Source organism: Rhinolophus hipposideros, assembly GCF_964194185.1.
Source record: "Rhinolophus hipposideros genome assembly, chromosome: 3".
NCBI lineage: Eukaryota > Metazoa > Chordata > Mammalia > Chiroptera > Rhinolophidae > Rhinolophus > Rhinolophus hipposideros.
In genome coordinates, this window is record NC_138049.1 from 43,195,667 (window position 1) to 43,222,608 (window position 26,942).

The window sequence follows — 26,942 nt, forward strand, 5'->3', positions numbered from 1 at the left end:
AGTTATTCCATGAATGCTATTTTTAGACTGGTTTTTCAGTCACTTAAAATCTGGTATGGACTCAAATAAATAACTGTCCTGTGTTCCGTTGACTACTAATCAAGAGCCAAGAAAAACCACTTAAAATCCTGTCTTGTTTTTAATTTGCTATTGATGTTAGTTGCTGTGTCTTCATCTCTGAGCAACAGTTCTTGCCCATGTGCTAGTCTTAAGCAAGTTTAATTTCTCTGCACACATTTGTTCAATTGGTGCAATTAAACATGATTCAATTGACTGTTAAACAGCTTGTGAGCCACTCAGAAACTTCTTGCTCAGAGCTTTATTTTATGAAGAAATTCTGCTATGATGAGACATTTTGTTTTTTATATCCTAAGGTTTCTGGATGTTGCTTTCCTGTGAATTGAGAATATTCTTATGAATGCTTAGTCTCGCAATGTCAGTTTATATTCTTGTAACAGTCATGGTATACTTGTAAAAAAAAACAGTGCTCTGCCATCTAATTCAGTAACAGTCCTTACTTCACTGTGTTTTAAAATTTTTAAAGGGTGACATTTGAAGATTATTTTCCATTTTTTCTTGTTTTGACATGGGTATGCACTGGTAATAAGACGTGGTTTGTGATACATGTGATTCTTAAAATGCATTTGAGTTATAACAGGGTTACTGCGATTTGTAGGGTTCTAAGGAACAGTGAATTGATAAGAGTGCCACATGTACTCTTTCCATCTCAACAACTTACCTCTGCATTTGTAGTTGAAGCCCAAAGGAAGCCATAAACAAATGAGCATGATTATATTTCAATAACACTTTATGGACATTCAAATTTTAATTTCATTTAAATGTTATATATCATGAGATAATCTTGTTTTGATTTTTTTCAGTCATTTGAAAATGTAAAAACTATTCTTACAGATTGTACAAAATGAGGCCATTGACTATTTGGGTCTATGGAGCATAGATTGTCAAGCCCTATTTTATAATATTGAAGATTTACTAGAGATGTTTTAAAGGAACAATTTTCAATATGGTATAATCTTTAGTTATATATAAATGTACTATGTTTTTACACTCATGGGAGATTTCACAGAGCTTGTAAGTATATTTTTTCCATCTACATTGGGCCTAAAGGAGGATTGAAAGGTCTGAATCTCAATTCTCCTTAGCAACTGCAGGAATGCAGTAGTGCTGCCCTCCTGGGAGCAGCAAATTGCCCATATCTACCCATGCTGCCACCTGGAAAACTTTTGGTGACAGTTGGGCAGCCCCAGCTCACGCTGCAGCCTTTATTGGGTGGCTCTCCGGGCTCCATGGGCCAAGGTGAGCAGCAGTTGGTCAGTGTTGTCTGGACATTTTGCATAGTAGCCATAGGCTTGGCACTGGAGCAACTGAATCTGCGTTAACTTTGTGAACACTACCCACCCCAGCCCAGTGACTCCCAGAGATCCTATCCTATCCAACTCTGGTGGCATCACCAGGAGCACTGTCAGCATCAGGACAGCCAACCCAGCACAGCACACCTGAGGAGACTATTTCAGCGGCTGAGCTTTACGGGTAGCCGGCAGGTGGCAATAGGTCTAGGGGGACCCTGGGCCTTTTGCTAAGCTTCCCTGGGCCCAATACTGGTGGCAAATTGCCTTGGATCACAGTGAGGCCATCCCCATATGCCTCCAGAACCAGCATATGACAGTATCTAACAACATATAGCTTTGTAACTCCTACCAGGTAGCCCTGGGCTGATCATAGACAATGGCTTAACTTGGCCTGCATAGGAGCCCTCCCAAGAGGCACCAGAAACAACACACCCAGAAGCAGACTTCAGACCAAAACAGAGCACCACTCAATTAGCCTCACAAGCAGCACACGCAAAGGCTGGTCTCAGGAGGTAAAAGTGCCGCTGGGGTGAATCCCTTCTATGAGGAGTCAGATGCCACACAGCAGCACATACACTGTGGGCATAGCCAATTGCACCCAGTCAGCCTGTGAGTCAGTCCCACCCACTGACATGCCAAAAGCAATTAAGGCTGAACTGTAACAGGAGAGTACACAAAACACACATGAGGGACACTTCCTGGAACACGCACAGGTGATCGGGGAGACTGCACTACTGAACCACACAGGACACCTACTACATAACGCCACCTGGCAAAAAGTGAGAGATATAGAAGATCTACCCAATACATAGAAACAAACACAGAGAGTGACAGTCAAAATTTGGAAACAAACATGTCCCAAATAAAAGAACATGAGAAAACTACAGAGAAAGACCTAAATGAAATTGACAATCAACCTACCATAGACAGACTTCAAAACACTGGTTATGTGGAGGCCAGTTTGCTCAGTTGTTAGAACACCGAGGTTGCCGATTCAAGTCCCACATGGGCCAGTGAACATCGCCCTCCACAACTAGATTGAAAACAACTTGACTTGGAGCTGATGGGTCCTAGAAAAAACACACTGCTCCCCAATATTGCCCAATAAAAATTGACAAACATTAAGCTGATTATAAGAATGCTTAAGGAACTTAGTGAAAATTTCAACAAAGAAATAGTAAGCATAAAAGACATCAAAACCTTAAAAAAGAACCAGTCAGAAATAAAGACTAAAATAAGTTAAATGAATAATACATTAGATGGAATCCACAACAGATTAGATGAAGCATAGGATCGAATCAGCGATTTGGAAGACAAGGTAGCAGAAAACAGCCAATCATAACAGCAAAAAGAAAAAGAATTTAAAAAAAAACATAGTTTAAGGGACCTCTGGAACAACATCAAGCTTAACACCATTTGCATTATAGGAGTACCAGAAGGACAAGAGAGGGAACAAGAAATTGAGAACCTATTTGAAGAAATAATGACTGAAAACTTCCCTAACCTGGCAAAGGAAATAGACATAGAAGCCCAGGAAGTGCAGAGTCCCAAACAAGATGAACCCAAAGAGGCCCACACCAAGACATCTAAGTACAATGGCAAATGTTAAAACAGAATCCTAAACACAGCAAGAGAAAGATAACTAGTTACTTACAAGGGAGCTCCTATAAGATTATCAGCTGATTTCTCAACAGAAACTTTGCAGGACAGAAGGAAGTGGCATGAAATATTCAAAGTGATGAAAAGAAAGGACCTACAACCAAGACTACCTAGCAAGGCTATCATTTAAAATGGAAGGAGAGATAAAGAGCTTCCCAAATTAAAAAAAAAAAAAATGGCTATAACCATTCAGTATCATCAAGCCAGTATTACAAGAAACATTAAAGGGACTTGTTTAAGGGGGGGATGGGGAACAGACAAAAATGAGTAATAATTATGGCAGTAACTATGTACCATCAATAATCACTTTAAATGTGAATGGATTAAATGCTCCAATCAAAAGATAGGGTAGCTGAATACAGGACCCATACACATGCTGTCTACAAGTGACCCATATCAGATCAAAAGACACAGATTGAAAGTACAGGAATGGAAAAAGATATTTCGTGCAAAAGGAAACAAAAAACGCTAGAGTAGCAATACTTGTAGCAGACAATAGACCTTAAAATGACTATAATAACAGACAAGGACATTATGTAATAAAGGGATCAGTCCAACAAGAGGAAATAACCTAGCAAACATTTACCATGTTTCCCCAAAAATAAGACATAGCTGGACATTCAGCTCTAATGCGTCTTTTGGAACAAAATTAATATAAGACCCTGTCTTATTTTACTATAATAAAAGACCCAGTGTTATATTAATTTTTGCTCCAAAAGACTCATTAGAGCTTATTGTCTGGCTAGGTCTTATTTTTGGGGAAACACAGTATGCACCCAACCATAGGAGCACCTAAATACATAAAGCAAATACTGATCAACATAAAGAGATCAACAATAATACAATCATAGGGGATTTTAACACCCCATTGCACCAATGGATCTTCCAGGTAGAAAATCAACATGGAAGTAGCAGCTTTAAATGATACACTAGACCAGATGTAGTTGATTGGTATTTTTGAACATTCCACACCAAAGAAGCATAATATACATTTTTTTCAAGTGCACGTGAAACATTTTCCAAGATGGATCACATATTAAGGCGACAAAACAAGTCGCAATAAATTCAAAATTGAAATCATACCAAGAGTCCTCTCTGACCATAATGGTGTGAAAGTAGAAGTCAATTACAAATAAACTAAAAACCACACAAACAAATGGAGGCTAAATAACATGCTACTAAACAATGGATGGATTAACAGATCAAGGAAGAAATCAAGATACCTTGAGACAAAATGAAAATGAAAACACAACAACCCAAAAAATCTATGGACACAGTGAAAGCAGTCCTAAGAGGGAAATTCATAGCAATACAGGCCTACGCTACTTTAAGAAACGAGAAAAAAATCTCCAACAATTTAGTGGAAATAAACAAAATAGAGAATTACAGAAAAAAAAATCAATGAAACCAAGAACTGGTTCTCTGAAAAGATAAAATTGAAAACTCATCAAGAAAAAAGAGGACCAAAATAAAATAAAAAAGAGGTGACCACGGACATCACAGAAATACAAAAATTTTAAGAAAATATGAGCAATTCCATTAACAGAATTGGACTATCTGGAAATGGATAAATTCCTAGAAGCACACAATCTTTCAAGGCTGAATCAAGAAGAAACAAAACCTGAACTGACCGATTATCAAATTGGTAATCAACAAACTTCCAACAAATAAAGTCCTGGACCAGATGGATTCACAGGTGAATTTTTCCAGACATTCAAAGAGTTAACACCTATTCTCAAACTAGTCCAAAAAATTCAGCAGGGCTGAAAGGCTCACAAGCTCATTTTATGAGGCCATCATTACCCTGAGGCCAAAACAAAACATAGACATTACAAAAAAGAACATTGTAGGTTGATATATCCTTGATGAACATACATGCAGAAATTCTCGACAAAATGTCAGCAAACTGAATTCAGCAAGACATTAAAAAGATCATACACCATGATAAAGTAGGAATTATTCCTGGGATGGAAAGTTGGTTCAATATCAAAATCAATTTAATGTGATACACCACAAACAAAATGAAAAAATATATCAACAGATGCAGAAAAAGCATTTGAACAAAATCCAGTATCCATTTATGATAAAAACTCAGCAAAATGGGAATAAAGGGAACATATCTCAACATAATAAAGGCCACATATGATAAACCCACAGCTAACATCATACTCAATGGGGAAAAGCTAAAAGCATTCTTCTTAATATCAAGGATGTCCACTTTCACCACTTTTGTTCAACATTAATACTGAAATCAGACCAAAAAAAAAAGAAGGCATCCAAATTGGAAAGGAAGAAGTAAAACTCATTCTTTGCAGATGACATGATACTATATAGAGAGAACGCCAAGTATACCACCAAAAAACTGAGAACTGATAAGTGAATTTAGTAAAGTAGCAGGATACTTTAGAAATCGGTTGCAGATATTTAGGAATTGGTTGCATTTTCATACACTAATAATGAACTATCAAAGATATTAAAACAATCTCATTTACGATTGCATTAAAAAATAGAATACCTAGGAATAAATTTAATCAAAAAGTAAAAGACCTGTACTCTTAAAATCGTTAAGACATTAATGAGAAATTGAAGAAGATACAAATAAATGGAAGCATATACTATGCTTATGGATAGGAAGAATTACCATAATTAAAATAGCCATACTACCCAAAGCGGTCCATAGAGTCAGTGCAATCCTTATCAGAATACCAATGCCATTCTTCACAGAACTAGAACAAATAATCCTAAAAGTTATATGGAGCCATAAAAGATCCCGAATGACCATGGCAATCTTGAGAAGAGAACAAAGTTGGAGATATAAGGCTGCCTGATATCAAACTATACTACAAGTCCATAGTAATCAAAACAGCATGATATTGGCAAAAAAACACATGGATCAGTGAAACAAAAATCTGTAATAGAGAGCTCAGAAATAAATCCATGCCTATATTGTCATTTAATCTATGACAAAGGAAGCAAAAATATAAACGGGGTAAAGAGAGTGTTCAATAAATGATGCTGGGAAAACTGCATCTTCTTATTCCATATACAAGAATAAACTCAAAATGGATTTGAGACTTAAAATGTAAGACCAAAAGCCATAAAATTCCTAGAAGAAAACAGGCAGTAAACTCTCCCAACATTACCCTTGGTGATATTTTTTTCTGGTATATCTCCTCAGACGAGGGAAGCAAAAGAAAAAGAAACAAATGGGACTACATTGAACTAAAAAGTTTTTGCACAGCAAAGGAAACAAACAAATCGAAAAGACATCCTACCGAAGGGCCGAGGATACTCTCCAGTGATAATATCTGATGGCTTAATATCATGTTGCCCAGAAAATAAGACTTAGCCAGACCATCAGCTCTAATGCATCTTTTGGAGCAAAAATCAATATAAGACCGGGTATAACATAATACCACATTTTATATTAATTTTTGCTCCAAAAGATGCATTAGAGCTGGTAGTCCGGCTAAGTCTCATTTTCGGGGAAACACGGTGTCCAGATTTTATTTTAAAAACTCATACCATCAACTCCAAAACAGCAAACAGTCTGGTTTGAAAATGGGCAAAGGACCTGAATAGACATTTCTCCAAAGAGGACATACAAATAGCCAATAGACATATGAAAAGATGCTCAATATCACTGATCATCAGAGAAATGCAAATTAAAACCACTATGACATACCACCTCACACCTGTCAGAAAGGCTATCATCAATCAAAAATCAAGTGTTGGCAAGGATGTGAAGAAAAGGAAACCCTCATGCACTGTTGGTGGGATTGCAAATTGATGCAGCCTCTATTGGAAAACGGTTTGAAGGGTCCTCAAAAAATAAAAAATAGAAACACCTTATGATCCAGCAATTCTACTTAGGGTATTTATCTGAAGAAATCCAAAACGCTAATTTGAAAAGGTACACCCACCCCTAGATTCACTTCAGCGCTATTTACAATAGGCAAAATAGGGATCCAACTGAAATGCCCATCAATAGTCGATTGGGTAAGAAAAGGTGGTACATATATACAATGGAATATTACTCTGCCACAAAAAAGAGTGAAATCTTAACCATTTACGACAATATGGATAGATCTTATTAAGAAATAAGTCAGGGGCTGGCCCGGTGGCTCAGGCGGTTGGAGCTCCGTGCTCCTAACTCCGAAGGCTGCCGGTTCGATTCCCACATGGGCCAGTGGGCTCTCAACCACAAGGTTGCCAGTTCAACTCCTCAACTCCCTCAAGGGATGGTGGGCTGCACATCTGCAACTAGCGGCAGCAACTGGACCTGGAGTTGAGCTGCGCCCTCCACAACTAAGATTAACACACTGTTCTCCAATAAGGTCCTGTTCCCCATCCCCGATAAAATCTTAAAAAAAAAAAAAAAAGGAAAAAAAAGAAATAAGTCAGTCTGAGAAAGATAAGTACCATATAATCTCACTTGTATGTGGAATGTAAAGGAAAAAAAATAAACGAACAAACAAAACAGAAACAGACTCATAGATACAGAGAACAAACCAAATGAGGGGTGTTGGACTGGATGCAAAAGGTGAAGGGATTAACAAGTACAAATTGGTAGTTACAAAATAGTCACAGAGATGCAAAGTACAGTAGGGGGAATACAGTCATTAATATAAAAACTGTATAATGTCAGGTAGGTAATAGACTTATTGGGGGGAATCACATCATAGATTGTATAAATGTATAACCACTATGCTGTACATCTGAAACTAATATAATATGGAATGTCAACTTAAAAAATCAGGGATGTTAAAATACAGTATAGGGAATAGAATCAGTAATATTGTAATGGTACAGTATCTGCTGGTACAGTGATCTGGGGAGATCACTTTGTGAGGTATATAATTGTACCAAAAAAAATTTCAAACTTAATAAAAACTAGAGAGTAGTTCATAACCTCCCATTTACCCATCTTCCAAATTCAAGAATTTTTATACATTTACATGATTCATCCTTTTTTTAATTCTCTTTCCTTTGCTGAAATATTTTAAAGAAACCCATGACATCATTTATGGTACTTTCACATACATACACGTATACACACAATGCAATATGAAAATTGTTATACACAGTCATAATGCTATTATACCTGATGCAAAATTCTTTGGTATCATCTATACTGAGTACTAATGAGGACTTTTTTTTTTTTTTAACTATTAATAATATGAACATGCTGAGATTGTTTCTTCTTTGTTTTGCACTTGTCATGCCCTCTGCCAAGAAGGCTCTACCCTGAGACCTTCACACGGTGGACTTCTCATCATTGGATCTTGGCTCCAGTATTGTTTCCTCAATAGAGGTTTTTTTCTAATCACTAAAGCTAAAGTAATGTCTTCTTTCCCCATCCCATTTGTCACTATCTTAGTCTGTTTTACTGCCTTGTTTTCTGTTTGTTTGTCTTCTTCACCCCCTAGATTATAAGTACCATGAGAGTAGGGACCTTAGGTCATGCTGTGTCCATTGCTCTGTGCCCAGGACCTGAAAAAAAGTCCTAACATAGAGTAATGAAGCACATGTTAGAAACAAGTCATCTATTAACAAAGATGAATAGGATTCCAAAATTTGCCTAATATTTTATAATTATTTCTGTTCTACAACTGGTTCCCATCGCAGAACTTTTCTTTTCTCAAGGGCTTTAACCAACAGCTGTTGTTTGCAAAAAGTGCTTGGTGGTTGTCCCTTTCAGGACATTTAATCTTTTAAATCTTAAATATTCTGTAAAGTCACTTCTGACGTGTTGTTGAGAGGCAGTGTTTTTACTGACATAACTCTTGACCTAACTAATTACTTGAGCTTGCAGCTAATATTAATATATTTTGGCCCATATGAAACAGGATGAAATTTTTTTGTAGTCTACATAGTCTTTAACAAGTTATTTGAACTTCTTTTACTTAGTACATCATTTGTATTCCATGTTAGGGGATGTTTTTTATTGTTATATTGCCAGTTGCTGAGAATGTTCTTTAGCATGAGAAAAAAATGTAACTCAGTAAACAGATACGATTTTATTTTTAAAAAAGGTCCAAGTTTCAAACTGTAACTTCAGATGTTTGAATGGTCTCTTAGGTTGGGAATAAAATAAGAAAGAGGATTAAGCATTCTGGAGTGAAAGCGCTCAAAAATAGGTTTTCTCATTCCATGGTGGTTCTTCCCATCTTAAAACCTTTAAAACCCTAATTTATGGCTTTCTTTTCAGGTATCATCAGAGAGTCTTATATATTGATATTGATATTCATCATGGCGATGGTGTTGAAGAAGCTTTTTATACCACAGATCGTGTAATGACTGTATCATTCCATAAATATGGGGAATACTTCCCTGGAACAGGAGACTTGAGGGTAAGACTGAATTTTGTCCAAATAAATATGAGATGAACCGAGGATGCTAGTAATCCTGAACCTGAACTAATATTTTTTCCTGAGTCATTAATTTGAAGCTTGTATGTAGACTTGAGTCATTTTATATGCTATCACATCTTCTAGAATTCACTTTTACTGACTATAAGCAAAAACTTAATGAGTACTTACAGGACTTTCTTTGCTCAGCTAATTTCTTTGGTTGAATAAATATTTTTGAACATCCACAAAGCATGGAGCAGTTTTCAGTTTTCTTGAGTTGTTTGAATCTTCACAACCTAATTGACAGTAACACGCATTGTTATTGATTGGAAAGATTGGTGGAATAACATAATTGACTCTTTTTCAGGTTCTTGAACTACCCTTTTATGATTGGTCTTGATTTAATAGGTTTAATTTTAATCTCTTTTTCTTGGACTTCTGAAATTTGTATTAGAGACTTTTGGGGGAGAGAAAGAACACCATAGCTTATCCTGCCTATTACATTAAGCGCATTTATTTGTTTCTTTTTTCATTTGGTGCTTTCGTATTTTGTGAATGTAAAACCACTGATCAAATCCTGTCTCTCCAAACTTCTTGAAGTATTTTTTGCTTCACTAGAGGGTTGTGGGTTTTTTTGTTTTGTTTGGTTTTTTTAACCAAACCACATGCATGTTGAAATTTATTCAGAAATGTAAACAGCTGTTTTTAATTCAGCCTGGATTATATAGGAGATTTCTCTTACCATGGCCTTCAGTGTTACTTCTAAAATACATTGTTACGGTTATTTTACAAATCTGTAATATGTCATATAGTTTATTTAGCAACCAAAAATTTTAGAGTGGCCTTATTTTTCAAATGTGTGACATTTCTTTAATTGACTACAAGATGATGTTTTTTCAGTAATAGTTGTGATGGTGAAACCTTTATTTTTATTTATAAGTGGGTAGGGTATTGTGGGGACAGAGCCAGGAGTGCAGTTTCCAGGCTCTCGCCCTCACGTGGAAAGGTGCTCACTTGGGTAGTAAATGGCCATCAACTGTGATTGGATGGCCATCAGCTGTGGCTAGTTGGCCGTCAGCTGTAACCAGTGAGCCATTGGCCACTAATATAACTGCCGTGGCTCCCCTAACAGAAAATTGGGGGCTAGCAAGATGGTGGCTGAGCTAGCAAGCGTGGATTGCAGTTAGCGTGGGGTTGGTTGGTTGGCAGAGAAGCAGACGGCAGGTTGCAGAGCGTGTGGATCCTGTTTCCTGTGTCTCCAACCTAGCCTCCAGCGAGAATATAGTGGTATGACTACCCTAGCTATGGCTCCATGGGTGTTCCTTTTTGGCCTCACCATATCCTGTGTTCTTATGCGGGAAGTGGGACTAGAGACCTCGCATGACACCCGGCATGACACCTGTCAGTTTAATTTATTTAGGTTTAAATTATGTAGCTTTTGAAATTGCAAATATATATTTTCATTTCCTTGTTGGTTAGCTCCTTCGATGCCGTTTCCCACTTGATCTTATCTTAAAAACCAGTATGAGCCCTAAACTAACATAATCAGCATCAGCTGGAACTTGTTAGAAGGACGTATTCTCAGGGCCAGAAACTGGATTATTCTGCACACTAAAGTTTGAGAACCACGGCTCCAAACAGTCACCCCACTAGAAATTAAGGAAAAGCCTTCCCAGCTGTAAGCTGAAGGAATGATAATGTCTTTGTCATATAATCCTAATTAATCTCAGAAATGGTAAATGGAGGTCTTTTTTGAATTTCTGACAGTATTCTTATAGTTGTTTGAAGTTGTTGGAAAATATTGGCGAATGCTTGTTTTGAAAAGATTTGAGAAAGACTTTCAATGTCTCTTCCTCACTAAGATTTTAAAAACAGTGTGTAAAATGTCATCCTAATATTTTTCTTGTGGATATTATATAGGTGTCTTCGAAATTTTGTAAGGAAACTAAAATCAATCATTACATTTTATGTGTAGTTGTATTTGGATTTTAGTTGTGAATCTCGTGTGTATCTTTGTATGTTATTTTAATCATTCCCTTTTCTACCTGACAGTTCATTCTAAATCAGAAAAGGCCACTCTGAGGTTAGACCACTGTTAAAATCTTGCTTGCATTTATTAGATCGTAGTCTAGATGGAAGGAAAAAAAACAAGTGTTACAAGTAGCAGTTAAGAAGTAAGAAATTAAAGGGATAAATCTTGGTCCAATAAGGGCAGCAGCTCTGAGTTGCCAACCTAACGTGGTAAGTGCAACCAACTTAAGAACATAAGTGTTCTTCATGGCAGTGTGTATTCCTACTGTGTTTTTAGTGCATTTGTCTAAGGATTCACAATACTTTAGCTTGCTTATCCACATTTGTATGGTTTATATTTAGTTACATCTAAAAATTTCGATATCTTCAAGAAAAATTATGGGGGGTTTGTAATTCCACTTGCTTTTTCTTCATTGAAAATTGGGTCATAATAACTCTAAATGTTGAAATATAAATTTTATTTTTTTTAAAAAAATGGATTCACACTAACATCATTCCGCGAGAGACAAGGGAAGAACTTGTACAAATGTTAATAATTCTAAAGATTCATATTTATTGAGACATAAATTAAAACACAAGAATCAGTCACCCCCGGTGCTTTGGTATTGTATAGTTAAAGCACTGTTTTATAGAAGTGTCTCCTATCTCTTCTAGGAATATATATATATATATATATATATATATATATATATATATATAAGTATGTATATCCGTATATACACAGAGAGATACATAGGAGCATATATGCATAACATAAAAATAAGTACATGTAATACATGTATATATATTTTAAGAGGGGGGGTGTGTGTAGCTGGAACCCAGCCCTCAGCTGCTGTGCTTCTTTTTGGAGGTATTAAATGCCTAGAGTGGTACTTACTCAACAAGTACAAACGAAATTTATCTCAGGCCTAATTAACGAACATATTTTAGTGCTTTAGTCTGAAGCTATTAAAACTTCAAGAAAGTCTAGGCTTTTCTTTCATCATAAGTAAACTCATGCCAGATTGTGAGCAACAAGGTTTCTGCATTACAGAGACGATTGTTCTGCAGGGTTCTTTGGCTCAGAGTATGTTTTCCACAGTTTTACACATACATATATTCTTATATATATATTCTTATATATATGTCATACATTCTGTTTATGATGAATTTCTTCGGTTAATGTAATATGTAATTTCATGTTGCCTTTAACTTTATGTTAAATTCCCCAAAATAATCGTTACAGATTAATTGGAATTGGTTCTTTTCAGCTTTATAAGTAATCCATAAGTATTAAAATACGCACTTTGTATTTTTCCTTTCTCAACCTACATGATGAATTCAGAATTAGTTCTTGTTACCTAGTTTTTCAATCTTTTAAAAATATTTTAATATAGCAAACTGTTATTAAATATTCTCTGAGATCTTTTAAACTAACTGTATTTTAGGATATTGGTGCAGGAAAAGGCAAATACTATGCTGTCAATTTTCCAATGAGAGATGGTATCGATGATGAGTCATACGGGCAGATATTTAAGCCTGTAAGTATCGCTATTTTGAAAGTTGAATTAATGCTAAAATGTTTTTAGAGATAATAACATTTGTCACCTTGTATGTAGATTATCTCAAAAGTGATGGAGATGTACCAGCCTAGTGCGGTCGTGTTACAGTGTGGTGCGGACTCACTGTCGGGTGATAGACTTGGTTGCTTCAATCTGACGGTCAAAGGTAAGCAGTTGTTTACAGGGTGACATTCCCAAAACTCTATGTATGTATTTGGAATTGATTTTTCTAACTACAGTTAATCTTGTTTCAGTAAGGTCTCGTTTAGGTCTTCTTTATTTTATCACGTTGATGAATACATTCATACATGAATAGTTTTTTAAGGTTTGTTGGGGTCCCAACCAGGGCAGCTATTTACAGCATTTTTGGTTGATTCTTTTGGTGTGTTTATTTTTCTCCAAATAGCATACGAACTTTGTTACTTTTAATTTTTCATTTTAGCCTTGTATATTCACTTCCCATTATGAAGGAAGAGGGATTTAGCTCTCCTTCCTCACATTATCCCCAATACATGCATGCACACCCTTCTAATATCTCCATTTTTACAACTTAAATCTGGTATTTATGTCAGAATTTTGGTTGTGCTATTCACTGTTTACAGCATCATCAACATTAAAGTGCATTTTAGTTTATCCAATTTTTCTTTATTACATAACTTTTTCTTCCTGTGTGATGTTTTTTCATTTACTTTGTTTTCTCTGTATGTATCATTAAACAACCAGTGTCTGTAGCTTCATATGTTCAGGTGCATCAAGTATTCTGTCAGTTTTACCTCCTTGAAGAACAGCCTTCTCACCTGGTCCTGTTTGGATGCATATCCTCTGGAGACCTGGTAGAAAGTACCGTGTTTCCCCAATAATCACACGTATCCAGACCATCAGTTCTGATGCATCTTTTGGAGCAAAAATGAATATAAGACTTGGTCTTATTTTACCGTAAGGGTCTTATTTTGGGGGAAATACGGTAGAACTGTTCTTTGCTGCTTTGTTGTATTGGCTTCCCTTATTGCTATTTCAAGTAGCTTCCTGAGAAAAGGTGTGTGGGAGATGAGGAATGCTGTATTAAATACTTAAATTTGATCAAGTGTTGAAATCACATATGATAAAAGTCCAGACCAAAGTAAAATTTCCACCATTATGGAATGAATTTCTAGGGGATAAGAATAAATCTGAAATTTTATTATGTGTGGATCAGTAGTGATTTATCATGGGTATTGTACATAATTTTGGAATTGTTTTCCTTGTGAATTTTTAAGTAACAAGTTAATGTTCTGCTTTGAATTCTTTCATAGATGTGAAGAATTCTCAAATAGAACTTTTTCCAGAAGGACTTTTGGCCTAAATGGAATTAAATAACTAAATATAGATATTAAAGATTATTTTATTTAATGTTATACTTGCTTCTATGAAATTAATTACCACTTTTCTTGGTAGTTTAACAATGGCCAAATAGCAAGCAGTTTTATATTGTTGAACTTCATGTGTTGATAACCATCTATTGCCTCAAAATGGATGTTTTCCAGAAATGGTCTACCTAATTACTCTTAAGATATGTAATAACTGTCAGTTTTCCTGTCTTAATTTTTGAAAGTTCAATGCTTTCACACTTAAAAGCAATAACTTTCATAATCATAAACTGCACCATTTTACTCTTACAATAATAAATCTACCTTAATGTTTTAACTGACAGAATTTTAGTCGTATAAGCAAAAAAGGATACTTACAATTCCAAATCTTAAAGACAGCTGATTGTAAGCTGTCTTCACTGCCATGTTCTAATTCAGATTTCTGGGGTCTACTAAAGTCAGTTACCTCTTGTTCATTTCCTTCCTGCCTTCATTTATATTGTTATTGTTGTGTTCTATCTCAGTCTTCATTTTTATAGATTAGCTTTTGTAAAAATTCCTTTATAGTCATTTTTATTGGGTTTTGAGGTACAGGAAAAGTAACTTTCCTTTTTTAGCCAGCTAGCTTTACTTGGAAGTCTGTAAATTAACTTTTTGTCTTGTCTTTTATCTATTTGTTTTTATCTATTGTAAGAAAGCATATGTTTCTAGTAGCAATAATAAAAATTGGGATGTGAATTATGTAATGCAACTGTTGAAAAATACTTAATGAAAATGAAAATGCTCATAATGTGCAGTTACATGAAGAAAACAGATCATTAAACTTTTAAAAATTAACTCAAAGGAATTGGAAGGGAATGGATACTTGAAAAACTAATTTTGGGTGGAGTTTTTTGGTAGGTTTTTTCTTTGCATTTTTTTGATTTTTTTCAAATACTCTTCCAACAAACATGGATTTCTTCTATAATTGAAATTTTTTTTTTCTTTCTTTAAAGATTGACTTTAGATTGACTGAAAGATAATATTCTAAAAAGTTACTGGTAACTTGTAATTGGTTATTGAACTATGACATTTATCCAAAAGTAATGTTTTCTTTTTATATTAGGTTTACTTTATATTCAAATTTCTATACATAGAAATTTGTTGAAGTTCTTAATAGTAAGATGTTAATTTTATAATGTCAGAAAATTATCCATAATATCACTACCTAAAGATAACCTCTAGTTAAACTGTGTTGTATAGCCTTCCATAATTTTTCTGTTCATGTCTATAGGGAAAAGCAGTAACAAAAAGATCAATTTAATTTGTACATAATATTACATTGTTACCTCCCCCCATGTAACTTCAAATGAACATAACATCTTCACATCATATAACATGAGCCTATGATAATAAAAATGTCATGTTTATATTTTAATCTTAATAACAGTTTTATGTTTGACTATCAGGGAACACTTTCTAAAATAACCAGTTATGTTTTACTGTGTTTTGTATATCATTCTGTGAAAGGTGTTTGATAAAAAGCTTTAGACTAGAAATTTCTGGAAATTTTTACATATTATTTGTTTTTAAAATATTCAGAAAAGCCATTTTGGTTGAGGAAAATTTTGTTTGTGTTTGTCCATTTAAGACACATTTTTCAAACTATTAACAATGCAGATTTATTATTACCTAAATCTTCTTTGTCTCAGGTCATGCTAAATGTGTAGAAGTTGTAAAAACTTTCAATTTACCATTACTAATGCTTGGCGGAGGTGGATATACAATCCGTAATGTTGCTCGATGTTGGACATATGAGACTGCAGTTGCCCTTGATTGTGAAATTCCGAATGGTAAGTGTTCTTACTGTGATATCTTTATTGGATGAACGGTCAATATATAGAAATGGACAGGTAGATGATAAGAGTAGTTTCCAAAATCATGTAAATAGGAGGGCAGTCAATTAATGAATGAATTCACTTTGCGTTCACTTTTAAACATTTTCTTTGGAAATAGTTTTCAACTTGAATCTGGATTTTTGTGTATGGATGTGTGAAAACTGAGCTTTTGATGTGTAACTTTCTTTCATTGTTTTTAATAGAATTGCCATATAATGATTACTTTGAGTATTTTGGACCAGACTTCAAACTGCATATTAGTCCTTCAAACATGACAAATCAGAATACTCCAGAATATATGGAAAAGATAAAGTAAGACATCATTGAATTGATTTGATCAACATTTCGTCTTGATGCAGCTTTAGGAACCTTTAGAAGGCCAAGTGCAGTAGGTCATTTTAGCTTTATGCAGAATATATTTTCTTTGTCTTTTTCAAAAGCGTTTGAATCCTTAAGATTATTGATTTCTTTAATTTTTGAAGATAATGAAAAATATATGAGATTCATAGCTGAAAAATACTCATTTTTTTCTATCAGTTAAAATTAGCCTTTAAATTGTAAGGGGCACTATAAATTTTCTTTCTTGCTTTACATGAAAGTGAAACGTGTTTTCATTGAAACGTTTCATAAAGCTTTGTCTCTAACAATGAAGTGTTTAGGGAAACCTTGCAGTATACAAGCCTGAGTTTGTGTCCTCTCTCTACCACGTACTATCTCTGTGATGTTTGGCAAGTTAATTTGCCTTTTATATTTGTGCTTTTATTTCCTTATCAATGAAATATGGCAGCTTAAATGGCACCTACACTATAAATGTTGAGGATTAAATGGGTTAATAATAAATAAAGTATCAGTGCTCAATAAATGTATTACTTTAATTCATAGCTTAAGCTAGATGAAATTTTTTCCTTAATGTTTCCTATTAACATTTAAAAGGAACTTGAAAGGAAGTGCTTTTTATCTAATAATTTTGCACATGTAATTCGGTTAGACAGCGTTTATTTGAAAATTTACGCATGTTACCTCATGCACCTGGTGTCCAAATGCAAGCTATTCCAGAAGATGCTGTTCATGAAGACAGTGGAGATGAAGATGGAGAAGATCCAGACAAGAGAATTTCTAGTAAGATAATGCCAAAATGCGTATTCTATTACTTTTTTCTGGTTTGTTAAAATAACACTACAAACTGAAGGTTTTAGTTGTCCAAGACCTTCACTATATGTCATGTTTCATGAGCACACTATTACTTTTGTCTCTTTTTTTCCATTTTACTTTCACATAGATTTAACATTCTTATGTCTCAAAGCCCAGTTTGAATGTCAGCGATTTCAGTTTATATGACTAGATATATGATAAGTTTCCACAAATTAGCCATTTATGTATATTTGGGAATACATTGGAAAAATAACACACCTATTTAAAGTAGAGTGAGTTGAATAACCTGAATCACCTTCTGTTTGATTCTAAAGCTTCTCATTCTACATACTATGCTTGCTAGATCTGTAGCATAATAGCATGCTATCGTGGTAAAGACATTTGTGACAGATTGGTATTGATGGTATTTTTAATTTTGTCTATTTCTACTTCCCCTCTGAGCTCTGAAGTAGAAGGTTACTTTTTAGACAAAGATATCATCCCCACCTCCTATTAAAAATACAGTTTTTTTCCCTCCAAAGTTATGTTTTATGAGATCCCCAGATGTTTTTCCTGTTTTTTTGTTTTGTTTTGTTTTTAACAGGACTTTATTGGGGAACAGTGTGTACTTCCAGGACTTTTTTTTCCAAGTAAAGTTGTTGTCCTTTCAATCTTAGTTGTGGAGGGTGCCGTTCAGCTTCAAGTTGTCCTTTCAGTCTTAGCTGTAGAGGGCGCAGCTCAGCTCCAGGTCCAGTTGCTGTTGCTAGTTGCAGGGGGCACAACCCACCATCCCTTGTGAGAGTCGAACCGGCAACCTTGTGGTTGAGAGGACACGCTCCAACCAACTGAGCCATCCGGGAGGCAGCTCAACTCAAGGTGCCGTGTTCATTCTTAGTTGCAGGGGGCGGAGCCCACCATCCCTAGTGGGACTCTAGGAATTGAACTAGCAACGTTGTGGTTGAGAGACCACTGGCCCCTGTGGGAATCGAACCGGCAGCCTTTGGAGTTAGGAGCACGGAGCTCCAACTGCCTGAGCCACCGGGCTGGCCCCGTTTTTTGCTTTTTTAAAAAATTTTTCCTAGATCAAAGCTAAATTATCAGTGTTTAGCAAACCATGCATTCAGTTCTAATCTTAAAATTAAGTTTCTGTTATCCTATACTTTTAAATGTAGTGGCTGATTAGTTCATTTGTATAAGAGTGCACTGTAACAGTTATAAAACTTATGACTACTTTTGTCAAAACTTTCATTATGTATTAGTTCGAGCATCAGACAAACGGATAGCTTGTGATGAAGAATTCTCAGATTCAGAGGATGAAGGAGAAGGAGGTCGTAGAAATGTGGCTGATCATAAGAAAGCAAAGAAAGCTAGAATTGAGGAAGACAAAAAGGAAACAGAGGACAAAAAAGCAGGTGAGATTTATTTTGGGGGTAGATGGTTTTAAAATTGTAAGTTTTTAAAAGTGAACTGCACTGCTGTTTTTATGAGGTCTTGGCATCAGTTAACACAGGTATTGGAGGGCTGGGTATACTAGGTAGGTGACTTTTATTAATATGTAAATGGTGCTTAGCTTTTAACTGTCCTTTATTTAGAGCTCTAAATATTGTTAGTTACATTTGCTTTTATAATATAGGAAGCTTATTGCCTTCTCTTGGTTGACAGGGGCTTAACATAGTGAATATTGCACTATGATACAGATTAGGTAAGAGAAGACAAAGTGGTTATAGATCCGTTTATAGTCTGAGCAGAGCTGAAATTTAACAATTTTTAATTCCCTAAAGTTTATTTCCTGGGAATAAAACACAAAAGAAGAGTTAGATTGTCCTTAGACCCATTTAACTATTTTGAAAAGGCTCAGAGAATAGACTTTCTTCAGAAATTGTTTGAAGAAAACATAAAAACTGAGGAAATATAGGAAGGGATTTGGGAGCTGGCTTGGGGAGGAGATACTACTTCTGATGTCTTAACTTAAAAAATGCTGTGTCAGCTTACCTATTGAGAAAATAGATACTTTATAGGACATTGAATTTGCTATGAGAATCTTATCTTTTATCTGAGTTCCCAGAGCACTGACACATACCTCAGTCATTTTATTTAACACATGATAATATAGCTCCTCTGTATAGGATTTTACGTACCTCCCTGCTCGATTGAGCTGCTCATAGCCAGGGAATGTAGTATCTTAAATATCTGTTTTCTTGGCACTTGGTGCGTTTCCTGATGGATACCTGATAACCATTTGCAAGTAATCATGATGTGCATGAATTTAGTTGGCCTGTTAATTTTGACCCTGTAGCATGTGAAAAACCAATTCAGAGATACTGGTCCAGCATCCTTTTCTTACATCTACTATGTTGAAGTTATACGAGTAAGCTGGCTCTTGGGTTCTTTTTTCTTTTTTACTAGAGTTAGGAATTCATAACATATCTCGGTACATCTAGTTCTGTTCTTTTACATGTGGATTCACTCCTATAGTCTACTGTTTTCTACCATTTTATAATTTTAACTTCTCAATGTGTTACAATGATGGCTTCATTCTGCTTTTGTGTACTGATTGACTTCCAGAAATTCCATCTATGATTGAGGTAAGGAGAACTTAGGCTTTAGCTGTAGGGTTTTTCTAGTATTTTTTCTTCTGTCAAGTAGTATGTCTTCTTCTCTGTCCTTTTTTGGTGTTTCTTCTCATTTTAAAATCTAGTATCTTTTCTTTGCTTTTCCTTTCAAATGGAAAGGAAATTTTCCTTTCAATTTCAGTGTTTATCCTTTCAAATAAACACTAGGGTGCTTATCTTTCATTGCTATTTTAGCTGAAAATTAGAGTACCTTTTGATCTGGCTTAATATCCTGGTGGTGGATTAATCTGTTTTTAGTTCCTCAGTACTTGTATTGCTGATATTAATTGATACGTTTAAAAAACTTTTTTATTTGGTAATAGAGTCTTATAGGGCCTTGCAATTGTTAAAATACCTCAGCCTACAAATGAAAAATATTAACCATAGAAAACTTTTTTTAAAATCTATAGTTTAAAACCTAAAGTTAGGTAGGACCAGATTTTTTCTTCCTTTCCTCAATCCTATTTTGATAACTTTAAGTTTACATATCCAAAATTAAGCCAGAAGTTGAAACAAATGTCATAATGTTCATATTGCCTCATGTTTGTATTATAGTTCAGACCCATTCCCTGAAATGTCTATGTAGAATGCTTAACATTTATATATTTATAATTCACTATATCTTTGTTATTAGATCATTGCCTCACAGCTTTGATTCATTTGCTTATGTAAAATATTCAGTGCATTTAGGCTAATTTGTTTTAGCAATATTGAGTTTATAGTGTTAGTCCTATTTCATTAAGTTTTATTAAAATATTAAAGTTTCAGTATTTATAACAAGGGTTAAAAATGAATGGTATAAACAATAGGATTTATCCTCTGCTCTGTCTCTGGGCTTAATCTAATTCTCCCCTCTTCTCACAATACTCCAGTCACATTGGTCTTTCAGTTCTTCCTGCCAGCCTGCTAATTCCTTCTTGCCTCAAAACCCTTTTAAGTTTTTCCTCTGTCTCCCCTTTTCTACCCAAAAACTATTCATTCTTCAAGACACCATTCAAATGTCACTTCTTCATGGTAGCCATTCCTGATCTCCCAGTGCTATGCTCATGTCTGTAGGCTTACCTTCTTCACAGTACATACTCCACCTGTAATACTGTGATCCCACAGAAGCAAAACTTCCAAAAAGACAAAGACTTGTTACATTGACATCGTGAACCTCTCATTTAGCATAGCACGTAAAGCTTATTGTTATTGAATTCATAAATAGTAAGTTACATATGACAGCTTTTTTACATTTTAAGTAAGGTATATTTTAAAATAAAATATATTTCATTTTATATTTCAAGATATATAGATTGTAATCTCTTCTAATTTTTGTTACTAGATGTGAAGGAAGAAGACAAATCCAAGGATAATAGTGGTGAAAAAACAGATACCAAAGGGTAAATTATATTCCTCATCTAGTAATTTTTATATAATATAAAAAACACATTTACTTTGTGGTGGGGGTGTATGTATTCTTTTGAGAAGTGTTAGACTGAACCTGAGAAGATCAGTAAGTCGTATGAGATGCTGTGGATTTTAGTCCGTTTTGGTGCATAAGACAACATACGCTATCTTAACCATCAGTTTATATGTCATCTATTTTTGACTCTTTATCTGTCTTCTATGTAACTTGCCTTAAAAAAATCACAAAGACTAGTGTTAATCAGTTTATAACTGAATATAAATCAATCTGTTCTTTTACATAATTTATCTGAGACTTTTTTGCCATTTTCATATAGGCACTCATGATCTTTCATGTTGCTCTCATTTCTGTATATGATTTTTTACTGTTGTCAGATGGGTAAATTTAAACACTGGACTAGCATAATAGATTTGTGCTAGCCTTTGTAGGATAACTTCAAAAAGATAAAGCAGTCAGTACTCCAGAAACACTCAAGGTGTTACCAGCTCATAGGTTTTTTGGCATGAGCCTGTAGGACTTGATCGACAGGTCAGTGCATTTAAACTGAGATTGTGCCAATTTTAATACTTCATGTTGCTTTTCACAGAGCCAAATCAGAACAGCTCAGCAACCCTTGAATTTGAATTTGAGTTTGAAAGTCTCACCAATTTCAGAAAATAAAAAAAAAAAGGAGAAAATATTTGGAAGAAAATGTTTTCTTTTTGAAGACTGGCTTCATTTTATACTACTTTGGCATGGACTGTATTTATTTTCAAAATGGCTTGTTTTTGTTTTTGTTTTTCTTGGCAAATTTTATTGTGAGTTTTCTAATTATGAAGCAAAATTTCTTTTTCACCATGCTTTATGTGATAGTATTTAAAATTGATGTGAGTTATTATGTCAAAAAACTGATCTATTAAAGAAGTAATTGGCCTTTCTGAGCTGATTTTTCCATCTTTTGTAATTATCTTTATTAAAAAATTATACTTGGATTGTCTTTTGTCTTCCTTATAACATGAAATCTTTTTTCAGAGAGTCATGACATGACCATTTCTGTACAATTAGAATACTCAAGAGGTGAAATATCCTGTGATTACCTCTTCAAAGACATTAATTCACACAGTTTTTACAGTAATTATTTTTTAGTGCAGTAGTTCTACCATCTTGTCTGCAGGTTAGCCAGTCAATACAAGTGAAGATTGACATCTCAGTATAATCATTTCATCGCTGAAATTAATAGCACAAGCTATGCAATTGAGATATAGGAATTACCTTGGAGCTGAACTAAAGATTTTTAAAAATTGGAAATGGAAATGCTGAATTGCAGTAAGAAATCCAGACTTGGAGAAAGAAAGTAGTGTTCATATACCATGTAGACGAGGGACTTACATGGCTGTGTTGATCTAAAATAAACCTGCAATTGCTAGATAAAACCTGGTCCTATGACTAAATTTACATGACATCCAGGTTCTGTTACACCCAAGTTTCCAAACCAAGGAAATAAACATTAAAAAGTAGTTTATCACTCAGTTTGTTGAGTGCCTGTTTTAAGGTTTTGGGTATGCAACTGAACATAATAGAAAAATGCTCCCACAGCTACATTTAGTAGTACAAAACAGGTAAATGAGGTAATTTCTAAGAAAATACAACATTCTTTATCTCAAAATTAATTATTTTGAGATAAAGATTATAGAATGCTAGAAGACAGATAGGCATTCACAAAAGCATCTGAACTTCTGTAATGAACAACCATTCAGCTACCTGGATTTTACTTTTGCCATACTCAAGTTTTTTCGTTATGCAGAAGTTGAAGCCCTTTTTATGCACTTTGCTATTTAATTCCCCCCACACACACTCCAGAAGTAACCACTCTTCTGAAATTTGCCTGTTAACCATGTTTTTACTCTCGCTGCATATCTGTCAGCATATCGAACTATGACATGAGGAATAGTGGAATTTAGTCCTTCGTTAAGGATGTTTTTTTTTTTGTGAAACAACGTGTCATGTACATACATTTCTGTCACTTGATTTATATTTTCTATCGTGATCCTCCCCTCTTGAACAAGTATCGTTCATTTTAACGGCTATGTATTGATGTTCCATTATAAGGACATGACCAAAACTCTACTTCAATACTGTAGTAAACCTCCTTGGCCACATTAGGTTTTCTTTGTTTTCCTACTTAAAAATAGCATTTATATAAAACTAAAGCCTTGAGAATTATATGAATCAAGTAAATTTGGCCACGTGAGTTGGTACATTAATACACAGAAATAAGCAACTTAATGTACGCGTATCTAACCAGAAGACAATGGAAGAACGACCATTTACAACAGCAGTAACAAATTTCTAGAACTGAAAAACGTCAAGAAGCTATGGTTCTGGTATGTGATGAGGAAGATCAATGTAACAGGATGTTAAGATAAATAATATGCTGGGAAATTATATTGGATAAAAATATTTCATATTGTTGAGGAAAGAGTATTTCTTAAGTGGTGTTGGGATGGGTAGCCAAATAGGGAAAAAAGGTATTCCTTTCACCAGAAGAATCAGATTAGTTGGAAAGAAAGCCATAGGTACTAAAGAGGCCTTCGAAGTATACTAAACCCAAAATATAAAAGAAACGATACCTTTGACTAAAAAATTCTGTAGGTTATTGAAAAATATTAAGAAAAATGACAAATGGGTGGGGAGTAGGCAGAATTGGAACGTCTCACAATTCAACAGGCAATATCTAAAGATAGTACAGAAAGATTTTTTAAGGCATAAAGAATGAACAGTTTTCAAAAGAAATACAAATCGTTTTTTAAGTATAAGGAGATCTTTAACCTTAGGAAATGCAAACTAAAAGCCATAAAGATACTTTTTTAGCCAAATTTTTAAACCTGTCATTATAATAATAACTAAAAACTTGGCAAGAGTTTGAGGAAATTGTCATATATTGTAGTAGGGTATGGAAATCAGTATAACCTCATGAGTTTAATTTGACGTTCTATATCAAAATTACAGATCTGATTTAAAATTCCATTTTGGAAAATTGAACATTCATGTGCAGAGTGACTTTCAGAAATCATGCAGTATTATTTAAAAGATTAAAACAACCTAAATGTCCAATATTTACAAAAGGGTTGAATACTTACAAAAGAATATAAATATATTCTTAGAACATAACAAGTATGAACTATATATTACAGTATATGGAAAAGTCTTGATACGTCAAATGAAAATGAAGTGGGACATGACATTTTTACCATTTGTGTAAAAAATATATACAAAATTACTTGATTATACAAATACCTAGTAAAGATCATGAATCTGATACTGGAGCATTGATCACTTTCATTGGGATTTGAATGCTAGAGCATATCAGTATTATACAGCATATCAGTATTATACAGTATTAATTGAAAATGCAAGCAGATAATTTCTGGTCAAAAGAATAGAAATTTACACAAACATACAGCTTCCTTTTCTAAAATTTTATCTTGACGTAGATATATACAGGTCAGTGTTGCTGGACTCGCTTAGTTTCATTTCTTACATGGAGAAGGAAATGTGCCATGTGGCTAAAAGCCCCAACACCAAAGATAAGATTATATAACTCATGAAAAGAATCATGTGGATCCTAATGTGGGTAAAGTAGTTACCAACTCTTACTATCATTTCACTTTTATTTTTTTTTTAAATGACACATTAAGATCTCAACTTGGGGTGGGGAGATAGTCTTTTAACGTAATGAAGTTTCTGTTGTCCTTCCTCATTTCCTTCTGGCATGGTCAATGTTAGTTATGTAAAACTAATCTTGCTTCTACCAAAGCTACTAGCATTCTGGCAATAGATTCTGTGAAGTTCTTAACACTGAAGTAATTTACCTATATTTTCTGGTTTCTGTGGCTTTAGTAGAAATACTGCTGAAGATTTTCTGATACCTGGGATTTGTAATATGTCTTATTTATATTGTGATACAAACAACATGGGTTTTCAATATTGTAAATGAAAACTTCAATTTGTATGGTACCACAAACAATAAGTTTCAATGCTTACGATCCCTTTTTGTCTCACCAAAATCCTGTTCAAGTTAGTCTTTTGAGCTCGGGTTGTTTCTTAATTTAAAATGAGGAAAGTGGTAATAATAGTTCTTACCTCATAGGATTGTTTTGAGGATTGAGTTACTATATAGTTAATGCTCAGTTAAGTGTTTGCTGTTGCTGCTGTTAAAATGTCAGGTAAATGGAGGTAGGTGGGATCAAAATGGTGCAGGGGGCAAGTCTTTAGACATTATATGGATTGCATTTAAACCTTCAGTATCAGTTTGTTGCCTATGGTATCAAACTACTAAGTCATGGGAAATAGAAAAGCAATCTTGAGAACAAATTTTAGCAAGGAAGGTAAGATTTGACAAATTTAGGGGATCTTAATGCCCCTGCAATTAACTTGAGGATAATTTGTCAAAATGGTTGCAAATTGATTAGGGAAAAAATAAGACGTTACTCGCTACTCAACATGAGTAGCAATGTTAATGTGAAGAAATGCTCAGGAGAGGAAATATTTAGGAGCTACTCAACAATTGCTGCATTTCTTCATTTCACCACAAGATGGCAGATACTCCATTGTTTAAAATTGTCTATTTGTCCATTTTCTGTCGTTACTTGGTCCATTTAACAAGTTGAATAACATATTAACAGATTCTTTTGAATGCGATATTGCATGCAATACTGTTTGAATTAAACTACAATTTGGTGTACTGATATGGGTTATTCTTTAGAACAATTTTGAAACTATAATAAACAATTCCTGAGCTTTACATCCATAATACACCATAGAGTATCTGGTAGTAAAAGGTTACTTGTGACTTCTAGTCAAATCTGGAATGGAAATTAATATTAGAACCAGAATAATTTTTTATTTTGGCTAGGGTGTAATCATTTAATATATACAATAGAAAAGGAGAATTGAAATTTATTTTTAGGAAATGTAGCTTAGTATAGTGAAGTTAATATGTAGGAGCATTGGATTCTTGTTTCACAACTTCTGTTTCTAAACTAAGTACCTAACTTCTTTGATCTTTGAAATATGACACTTTGTAGAATTATGGTTAGGATTATTAATAAATTATTTTCTTGTGATTATGAGGGAGAGTAGATTCCTTGATTAGATTATTAGCTCTTTTTTATTTAAAATTTAAGAATGTTTATGTTGAGGAAATAGGAAATAATACCCATTATTTCTAAAATAAAATTAATAGTATAATTCTGAATAGGTAAAACTTTTTGTAAGGCCCACCTTGTGACCAGTAGTGTATGTTTAGGAGTGAGTTGAACAAAGTTATATTTGAAATCTATAACCCTAATCTCTTTTGGATTGTGAATTTTTGGTTCCACTGATAAATCAGAAGCTTCTAGCTTTTCTCATATGTAATCTAACAGGTTACCTTTTTTGTTGTTGTGTCTTCAGCAGCCACCATTTTAAGGGCGACCTGCAGTCACGTGGCATATACTTAATAGGCTGATGTGCAGATAAAAACTTTTCATTAAGCAAGTATAGTGAGGTAATTCCTAAATTAAGAGAAAACATTATCAAAATTGTTTCTGTTTAACAAATACCAACAAAAGATCATGTTCTGGCAACCAATAAA

General features: G+C 34.3%; 1 protein-coding gene across 1 annotated transcript in view; it reads left to right on the top strand.

Moving 5' to 3' along the window:
• HDAC2 (histone deacetylase 2) overlaps positions 1–22,299 on the top strand; it is a 35,142-nt gene extending 12,843 nt beyond the window's left edge. The window contains exons 6-14 of the mRNA XM_081044307.1: positions 9,241–9,382; positions 12,841–12,933; positions 13,012–13,120; positions 15,992–16,132; positions 16,381–16,489; positions 17,166–17,296; positions 18,568–18,720; positions 21,245–21,302; positions 21,915–22,299. Coding sequence (XP_080900433.1) covers positions 9,241–9,382; positions 12,841–12,933; positions 13,012–13,120; positions 15,992–16,132; positions 16,381–16,489; positions 17,166–17,296; positions 18,568–18,720; positions 21,245–21,302; positions 21,915–21,945 — 967 coding nt within the window. The 3' untranslated portion in view covers positions 21,946–22,299. The remainder of the gene's footprint in view (positions 1–9,240; positions 9,383–12,840; positions 12,934–13,011; positions 13,121–15,991; positions 16,133–16,380; positions 16,490–17,165; positions 17,297–18,567; positions 18,721–21,244; positions 21,303–21,914) is intronic.
• Positions 22,300–26,942: the final 4,643 nt, after the last annotated feature.